At 33.7% G+C, this 9,676-nt stretch overlaps 2 protein-coding genes across 3 annotated transcripts; both read right to left on the bottom strand.

The window, feature by feature from the left end:
- Nucleotides 1-574: 574 nt before the first annotated feature.
- On the bottom strand, nucleotides 575-5,260 carry LOC107929782 (probable disease resistance protein At4g27220). Of its 2 annotated transcripts, none has more exons than XM_016861285.2 (3): nucleotides 4,904-5,260; nucleotides 4,113-4,274; nucleotides 575-3,439 (listed from the first exon to the last, which is right to left on the bottom strand). In XM_016861285.2, exon 3 carries the CDS (start codon nucleotides 3,418-3,420, stop codon nucleotides 706-708), a length of 2,715 nt encoding a protein of 904 aa, XP_016716774.2. In that variant the 5' UTR covers nucleotides 3,421-3,439; nucleotides 4,113-4,274; nucleotides 4,904-5,260; the 3' UTR covers nucleotides 575-705. The 2 variants fall into 2 exon arrangements, with proteins under 2 accessions (XP_016716774.2, XP_016716777.2); XM_016861288.2 differs by having other exon boundaries at nucleotides 4,113-4,304; nucleotides 4,904-5,244.
- Nucleotides 5,261-6,465: 1,205 nt separating this feature from the next.
- LOC107929784 (disease resistance protein At4g27190) lies at nucleotides 6,466-9,146 on the bottom strand. The gene is made up of 3 exons (XM_016861289.2): nucleotides 8,882-9,146; nucleotides 8,220-8,311; nucleotides 6,466-7,905 (listed from the first exon to the last, which is right to left on the bottom strand). The coding sequence occupies exons 2-3, from the start codon at nucleotides 8,243-8,245 to the stop codon at nucleotides 6,495-6,497; spliced, it is 1,437 nt and encodes a 478-aa protein (XP_016716778.2). The 5' UTR covers nucleotides 8,246-8,311; nucleotides 8,882-9,146; the 3' UTR covers nucleotides 6,466-6,494.
- Nucleotides 9,147-9,676: the final 530 nt, after the last annotated feature.

Genomic DNA, 9,676 nt, shown 5'->3' with positions numbered 1-9,676 from the left:
ATATCCTTTTCAAAAGTAAAATCTTTAATGTCAATTTTGTTAATTAATATAAGAAATGCTCATGCGAGTCCAACCGAAATTTTAGCCCCGATTATTAGGTTTAGATTCGGCCTAAAAAATATACCTAAAATTTTGGTCAAGCTCGACTCAAATAAAAATGTTAAAACTAATATTTCTTTTTCTCGTATTCTTAATATTTTTGGATAATTGTAATTCCATTTAGATAATTGTGTCAACTTTTTAATTATACCATTATGTTACAATTTATTATTGGGGCAATTTTATTTGATGATATCCTCTCTTAAAAAGCTTTAATTGTCTTAAAATTATCAGTTTGAATTAAAATGCTATCATAAACACGATTTATTAAAAAACCTACCAAAATGCCCACTAGTCAACATAAAAAACAGAGCAGGGCAACTGATGAATCCTCTTAAAAATTAAAGATTTTGGATTCCATCCTCAGCTATTCTTTTTAACGTTCATATTATTCATGAGGTCCTTTTTTTCATCGTTTTCAAGGTCGATTATGGTATGGATGGGGTGTTAATATAGACTATTCTGAAGCAAAATGTAGAGAATGGAAAAGCAAAACTTTATGTATACAAAACAAAGTTATATCTTTTCGGTTGGATTACAAATAAAAATATTCAAAGCTTATTCATAAAATGTAGAAATAAATAATACAGTTTGGAATTGCATTCATCAAAGTTTCCGGATCAAAAGAGACTTGGCATCAGGATCAGCCCATGCCATTGATTCCCACAACTCCATCGGCTCTAGATTTATAAAAAGTTTAAGAGATGAAGATGATCGGGTTTGGGGAAGTTTAAGAGGCATCCTTTCTAATTTCGGACAATTATGTGCCACAAGCCATTCAAGAGATTCACAAACCATTACTGCATCAACATTGCAAATGCTCTTCAATTCAGGTAGATTTTTCAATACAATTTCCTTCAGTCGTGGAAGACAAAATTCCATGGTAACCCTTCCACTTTCCTCTGATGCTATTATTTCCTCCAGTAGCATACATTTCCAAACCTCAAGCACTTGTAAATTTAGCGGCACACAGTTTGGAGAGAATAACCTTTTTCTATTTTTTAAATTCCATATAACAAGATATTTAAGAGAGGAAAAGGTGCCGAGTGAAGTGAGGACAAATCTGGAGATAATCGGGTATTCTTCATGACCACAGAAAGTGCAGTGCATGACATACAATTCCTCAATGTGACGTGGAAGCATAATCTGATTGGGATAGATATCACAATCCCATAATTCAATCCTTTTTGATGTATGAATTTCCCATTCCCTTTCTCTTTTACCCACAACGATGATGTATTGACGAGGCTCTTCTCGACCATGAAAAGCTTGGAGATACATGTTCAAGTTGGGCAAGTCGTAAAACCTCCCTTCAAAGATTTCCAATTTCTCCAACTCACCTACCTCCTCCCCACTTATCAATGTTCCACCAACATTCAATTCTTGAAGGCAAGAAGGTCTAGAGAATATTTCATTCGGGATCTCATCTATGTATATAGAATCTAGATTTAGGCATTTGAGAGGCAAGTTTTGCATTCCATGAGGGAATTCCTTGACAGCTGTTTTTGTAACATACAACTCCTTTAAAGCTCTAAGATTTGACAATGATGGCACATACTCTAAATGATCACAGTAGTAAAGCAATAATGCAGTGAGATTCTTCAAATTTGATATGGAATTTGGGAGACTCTTCATAGGATTCCGAGAAAGATTAAGAATCTTGAGTCCATCCATATGCTTGAAGAAACCTTCTGGAATGCTCTTTATACCACAACCAGGCAGCAACAATGATGTGAGCATCGGACACTTTGGTGGTGACATTTCCAAGGGATACAGAACTTCTAACTCCCGATTCCACATCAATGAAACCTTCTCCAAATCCTCGCTCCATTCTTGCACCTTCGGTGGCTCCCTTAATCCCATTCCAGCTTTTACCAAGAATCGAGGTTTCGCACTTGTGATATGTAACGCCATGTCTCTCACAAGATTTTGCATCTTTACACGTCTTTCATATTCAGTTTTAGGAAGAACTTCTAACAAACAATTGCTTTTGAGTTTATTCATTATTGCATGACCCCTGTCAAATTCTGTCTGCCTGCTATCCATTTCTTCCACAAGCCCTTCGGCAATCCAAAGTTGAACAAGCTCTCTCTCCTCAATTTCCCAATCCTCAGGATATAATGCACAACTGAGGAAACAAAGTTGAAGTTTTAAATCATTCAAATGATCATAACTAAATCGCAGCTGCTGGAACACCCCATCTTCCAATCCATTAACACTTTCTTTGCGTTCACTTAATTCCTTTAGTGCGTTCCTCCATTCAGAAAGGTCATCAATGCCCTTCATACAAGCAGCTACAGTAATTACTCCCAATGGCAAACCCCCACAAAGCTTAGCAGTCTTTTTTGCAATTGGTTCCACCCCTGGAATATTTAGAATATCCTGACCCACCTTCTCCGAGAACAACTTCCACGACTCTTCTTCCACCAAAGGCTTCACTTCGATTGCTCTACAACTCATTTTTCGACACACATCAAATGATCGCGTTGTCAACAATAATTTACTCCCAGTAGATGGCTCAGGAATTCCTAACTTCTCAAGGGAAACCTCTTCCCATATATCGTCCAAGATCATCACAAACCTACTCTTCCGAGACAATGTTCCAAACAGCATCCCTGCCCTTGTTATTTCATCTTCATCACCACAAAAGCTTACTCCAATCTTACTTGCCATGTAATCCTGTAGCTTAACAATACTCTTGTCCTTGGTTACAGTGATCCAAATTACACTACGGAACTTCCCCGTCACTTTTAAGAGTTGATCGCTTATAAGCTTCATGATGTTTGTTTTCCCCACACCACCTATCCCCCAAACTCCAATCTTTCCAACCTCATCATCCATCAAGCACTGGAAAATCTCTTCCACACAGGCCTTTGCACCTTCACCCAATAAGGTTGTTGTCGGCAAAACCTGATCAATCCATTGATGATCATCAACCACCAAACCATCTTGAAAGTTGCCTTGTTCAATAAGTTCCTCAACTTCCCTTATCCTCTTTAACACATCATCTGCATGAAGTCCACGTGTAAAACGACTGCTTTCACCCATTTTTCCGTCAAGGTTTTGTACTTCGCCATTGATTCTTTCGACATTTTCCAACCATAACTGGACTTCCCTCTTGAGTTTCTTTCTTGGCAGCCACTCTGCACTCATTCTAGAATCTGTATCTTCCTTCATACTATTCAATTTCATTACTTTCCTTTTCAAGCCATTCATACGCCGAACAAGGCTTCTATGATTCTCCAAGTGTTTACGAAACATAGTCAGTGGTTTACGAAACATAGTCAGGTGTTTACGAATCATACTCAGAACAAAGTCCATGGCTGTAAGTTAAAGAGAACTGCATAACATGTAGTATGTTAGAAACTAAATAATAAAGCTTTGTCAGCTATCATTTTCTGAGCAGATTCCACAAGTCTTTTAGAAGTTATAAAGATGTAATCAAGAAATTTTCCCTCAAAAATAATGAAATGAAGTTAATAGAAAAAAGATATCTAGAGTCAATCCAAATAAATTACCATAAGGAATTCTTATACATTAATATTTGATTTTTCAGTGCAATAGCATCATTTCTTTTTTCAGTGGCATCATCATTTACTAAATTGAAAATTATATTTTAGAAAGGAAATCCAAACCTCAGTTTCAATGTTAGGATAATTTTTCTTCTTTTACTCTTCTACAATAAAATGTGCCTAATGGGATCTTGGAAGCACATGAACTGTAGTTGTACCAAGTTAGAACACCAATCATAAACAATTATATCAAGTTGTAGTTAGCGACATCTGTTATAGAGTCTTGATTTTTCTATATTCTAACACATATGTCTTCAGATATAAGATACATAGATGTGATCTTCCTAGTATATGAAAATAACTGACACTCACCCTTGAAGTGGGCAACATATATAGTTAATAGCATGGATCAAAAAGCAATATATGTCATTGAAAGGAACCAAGTTTGTTGCAGTTTAGTGAGACTTAAAAAACAATAAAAAGGTGAAATTCAATAAATACCTTTTCTGACTAACTTGTTTGATCGGTGATGATGACCACAAATGAGGAAAGCCAGCAAAAGAAGTTGTTTGCTTGCTGATAATATGATGGGAAACTGGTAGAAAAGAGCCACTCCAAAGGGTTTTATGTAGCTGCCTTTCACTCACCTAAACTTACTTTTACCTACAGCACAAAGGAAACCACTGCTGAAAGCTGACAAAAAGTAGGGGGGAAATAAATACATATGATTTTTAAAATTTTAACTAAATTTTTTATATATAAATGAATTAATAGATTTATTTTGAAACTAAAATCTTCATCTAAGAAAGCTGCTAGAAAACTTTAGGATAAAGGGTTAATATATATATGGAGGTGCTTGAATTTGGTACTTAAATCTTCAGAACCAACCTGGACAAGTCACCATTTTAGTTACATATTTTACGATTTTCAACATATATGAAAAAAAAATGACACTCGCCATGAAAATGAATTTTATAGACTTAAATTCACGACCAAAATGCAGACTTTAAAGATTAAAAGGGGGTTTTTTTTCCAGCTTTTAATCCTGGCTTATGGTAATTGCTTGATAAAATTTGTGCATCTTAATCATGAAGAAATCAGAAAATTAAAGCATATGAATAAATTTTCAACAAAAAGATGAAAAGGAAACAAAAACCCAAATCAAAAGTGAGTCAAGGGAAGATCTTAGAAAAGATAGGAAGCAATAACATAGAAATATTTCAAGAACAAGCAAAAACTTTCTCAGGATTTGTGAAAATTAAAAGAAACAGAGAATTAGAAATTAAAGTTACCTGATACTTCTGTTTGCCAGTGAAGGAAAAAAAAAACCGGCACTCACCATGAAAATGAATTTATAGTATGTTGCAGCTTAAGACCTTAGAAAGAAGAATAAAAAGGCGAAATTGAAAAAAATATACAAATCTGTCGGATGGGAGATGATGAGCAGCAAAAGAAGGTCCTGATAATATGATGCCAAACTGCTAGAAAAGAGCCACTCGAAAGGGTTTTTCTATGCCTGCCCTTGACTCACCTACAACCCAAAGGAAACCGGTGCGAAAGCCACTCATATAAAGGGGAAAAAGAATTTCTAGGAAAATACGAGGAAACCAGTACGAAAAGCAAGTTTCACACTTTGCCCGTGATTTTGAATAATCAATCAAATCTTTTATTTAATGAAAATTTTAGAGTATTTTTACTCCACAAATAAATTATAAAAGTGGTATAAGTTGCCTTTAGATCATAGTAAATATATATATAATTTAAGAATTAAAAAAAAACATGTAGCAGTATTTGAACTCAATATATACTTACTATTATCTTTGTTTAATTTATTAATCTTTAAATTAAATGTTAATATTTCATTAGAAGATAAAAGAAAATATTGATATATGCTTTAAAATTTAAATTTAAAATTTTGTAAATGAGAAATTATGATTTATTTTTTTATATAATTACAGATATGTCATCCGATCTAAATTAAGAATTAAAGTAAGATTTAAATAAAATTCTCTCAAAAACAATGACGATTTTCTTATACAAATTTAATTTAAATTTTTGGAATTTAATTTTTAAATTAAAATGAAATGCCTGGCTAAAGAAAGGCTGGCGTGGGAAAAGACGAGGAAAGCACCCACACGGTTTAACCTTTTTGTTTCTTAATTATTTATAAATAAGATTTAAAGTTGATGATAAATATGTTTTAGGGATAGTTTAAAAGATATTTTTTTATCCATTAATGACTCAACACTGGTATAAAATCATCTAGCTTAATCAACTACATCGGGGTTTCCTTTTGTTAAGGTTAGACTGTGACTTAGATTCTCAATTCAACAAGTAATTATTAACAGTATTTATCAAGGCTTAAAAGAAATAGGCAGGGATTTAGAGTTTGACAAGTTTCTGTTTAAAATTAGAAACAAATCGGCTATCAGAAGGAAAACATATTTTGGGAAACAATCCCGAATTCTGAACTGACTGTACCATTTTAATTCATCTAAAATAAAAGTGTTAAAGAGTTGCAATGTTAATACAAGTCTTGAGTGATAAGTTTAGCCATATCTGTTACAAGATCATGCATTCTTACTCTTTCATTTCCTACATTTTCTAACAACCAATTCTCTACTAGTGTTCTTAGTATAGCTTCTCCCTTGTCCATGTTTGCTTCCAAGCTACCCATTTCCTCTATTAATCCCTTTCCAACCCAATCTCTTATCAACTGTTGCTTTAGAATAATTCCAAATCATAAATGTTTGAATTGTTAATTAAATTAATTTATATATAGGAGTTTTTTAATTGGATTTAAATTACTTTAAGTTCATAATAAATAAAAAAATTGAAACTAACAATACATGTGTTAAAAATTGCATTGTTAATTCATGATTCTTACAATTCTTGAATGATAAGTTTAGCCATATCTATGGTGAGATCATGCATTCTCACCCTTTCGTTGCCTACATCTTCTAACAAGCAATTCTCAACTAGTGTTCTTAGTATAGCCTGGCCCTTGTCCAACATTACTTCCTTGCTACCCATTTCATCTATTAATCCTTTTTCAATCCAATCCATTATCAACTGTCCTTTCAAAATTCCCAAATCTTCACAATACGATGCACAAGTAAGAAAACATTTTTGAATTCCTGGATCTTTTAATCGATCATAGCTGAATCTCAGTTGCGAATACACCTCATTTTTAACCCATACCAGTATGTTTGATTTCAATTCTACGAGCGCATTCCTCCATATTGAAAGACTCCTTTCACCTCTCATGGTACAAGCAACTGTAACTATCACCAACGGCAAACCAGCACAACGCTCAACGATACATCTTGCAATCGGTAGTAAATCTGTAAAATTCATTAGATTATGACCAACATTGTCCAAGAACAATTGCCATGCATCTTGTTCAGGAAGCCGCTCCATTTTTATGACATGACAATCCATTTGTCGACATACATCCATTGATTGAGCTGTCAACACTAATTTACCCCCAGAAAATTCAGGAATTCCAACTTTTTCAAGGGAAAATCCCTCCCATGCACCATCCAAGAATAAAACAAATCTACCCTTTTCAGTCAAAATTTCATACAACATCCCTGCTCTTAATATTTCATCTTCATCTACGGTAATAACAACGTTCATTGCCTCTGCAATCTTCTTCTGTAGTTCAATAACACTAAATTCCCTCGATACAGTGACCCATACTATGATATCGAAATTGCTTACACTTTTTAAGAGTTCATTGTTGACAAGCTTAACAACAGTTGTTTTTCCAACTCCTGCCATTCCATAAACTCCGATCTTTTGAACTCCATCATTCCTCAAGTATCTTATAATCTTATTCTTTACAAGTTCTATTGCATCAACGACAAAGCTTGGTGTTGGCAACACCTGACCAATCCACGAAAGATCATCGACAAGCAAATCATCAGAAAATCTACCCTTTTCAAGCAGTTCGTCAAGTTCTTCTCCCATCTTACGAACATCATTTACAAGAAATCCACGGGAGAAAAAGCTTCTAGTACTAACTTTGGATACGAGAATAGGAATTTCCCCATTCATCCTTTTGACATCTTCGAAATACAGAACAACTTCTTTACTGATTTTCTTTCTCGGACGCAGCTTTGATTTGATTCTTGATTCGATGCCTTCTTTCTGACCATTTAATCGATCTCCTTTTCTCCTCAGATTATTTACATTCTCATCAATGCCTCTAGGGAATTCCCAATGGTTTTCAATTAAACCCAATATAGACTTTCCAACTTCAAAAACAGTTCCGGCTTGTCCAACAAACTCCCTGCACAACACCAATACCATACAAGCATAAGAATTGGCATCTAAGCATATATTTTAATTTTGGTAAAAGAATTGGTCATTGCTAAGGAATTTCGTATTATTCATAATACTGAGCTTCATGCTTTTGTCAGTTTTGGGAACAAATTTTTCATTTTCTAATTACTGATGCTTAAAATAATTTTGAATAATGTAATTTGAAAAGTACTGCTCATAAATCAAAGGCCAAATACTGCAAAAACATTAGTAAAAATAACAAAAAAGAACTCTATCAAGAAATTCATAACTGTCCACATTGAAATAAAAACTTCTACGTACATGAAAATCTCTTTTGCTGAATCCATGTTAAGAAAATGAGAAACTGATTTTGGATAGAAATGAGCCTGTTTCTTGAAATGATATCTGGATATCTGCAAAAAGAAAAATGAAATTTACACATTACTTTTAGGATATAATTTATTGTAAAAACAAATTTCAAGATCCATGTTATCAGATTTAGGGGCTGATGCAGGTATTTCCAGCTCGGTTAAGCATAAATTTTTTGAAGTATTTTCATACAAGGAGCATTCCCATGCTATATTCGAATTGTGCATGCAGATATCATCTCAAGGTAGAAAGAGATACTAAAAAACCCCTTAAGAACATCTTTCAATAGATTTCCTGCAACTTCACTTTAATTCACGACCACAACGTAGACTTTAAGAGATTAAATGGGGTTTCTCCAGTCCTTAATCCTGGCTTATGGCAATTGCTAGATCAAATTTGTGCATCTTAATCATGAAGAAACCAGAAAATTAAAGCGTATGAACAAATTTTCAACAAAAAGTTGAAAGGGAAACAAAACCCAAATCAAAAGTGAGTCAAGGGAAGATCTTAGAAAAGATAGGAAGCGAAAGCAGAGAAATATTTCAAGAACAAGCAAAAATTTTCTCAGGATTTGTAAAAATCAAAAGAAACAGAGAATTAGAAATTAAAGTTACCTGATACTTCTGTTTGCCAGTGAAGGGGAAAAAAAGGCAAAACAACCATGAAAAAATTGAAATTGGGAAGTTGCCACGGAAAATTCAGAAAAGGCAAAACAGGAAAGCTGGAGGAAAGACCAAGTTGAAAGAGGGAAGTTGCCACGGAAGATTCAGAAATGAAAAGAAGAACTAACTTTATTTTTATGAGTCAATTTCATGGAAACTGTCATGAAGAAATAATACTAATAAAGCAGTGTATAAGTTTTGGCACTTGCAGAGTCAACTGACAGCTATTTTTGTTCTCTTCCATTTCCAAATTGAAATCAAGTCGAATTTATAAGCCTAATCAAATAAATTCGAGTAATTCAACTTTCACTCGGATTATAAAAATATAACTCAATCCAATGTTGAAAATTAAGTTTTTCAACTCAATTAACTCAGCTTCGGTTCAACTCAGATCAATCACACCTTCATTGCTAAAAAGTTACATTTGCTGCATGCTAATCCGCAATCTGCTCAAATAGTTTATTACAATCCTATCTTTGTTCGATCACAACAAAAATTTATATACAAGATCCACCACTTAAAAACATGAATTATTCTTCAGAGCATAACTAAGCTTGAATTACATTAAATTACTTTCAAAGTTAAGGATCAACATTGCCAGTAACTACAAAATTCGAGTTTTCTAGTTTACAAAATTGAATTATTTTCGGCAATATGTTTCGTCGAGTAACAATCTGAACTTGAGAATCTTTTGAAGTCGAGCGACTGGTTTTACTTGCTTTCTTGGAGCTTGATTTGGATTTATCA

This window comes from Gossypium hirsutum, chromosome D11 (assembly GCF_007990345.1).
Source record: "Gossypium hirsutum isolate 1008001.06 chromosome D11, Gossypium_hirsutum_v2.1, whole genome shotgun sequence".
In the NCBI taxonomy this organism is placed as follows: domain Eukaryota; kingdom Viridiplantae; phylum Streptophyta; class Magnoliopsida; order Malvales; family Malvaceae; genus Gossypium; species Gossypium hirsutum.
The sequence above is the reverse complement of the archived record's forward strand: the minus strand, read 5'-3'. Positions and strand labels throughout refer to the sequence as shown.

Excerpts from the sequence above, each read along its gene's own strand:
- LOC107929782 (XM_016861285.2), bottom strand. The coding sequence starts at position 3,420 with ATGGACTTTGTTCTGAGTATGATTCGTAAACACCTGACTATGTTTCGT.
- LOC107929784 (XM_016861289.2), bottom strand. The coding sequence starts at position 8,245 with ATGGATTCAGCAAAAGAGATTTTCAT. Across the intron at positions 7,906-8,219 it reads TCAGCAAAAGAGATTTTCAT|GGAGTTTGTTGGACAAGCCG; the intron begins GTACGTAGAAGT and ends GGTGTTGTGCAG.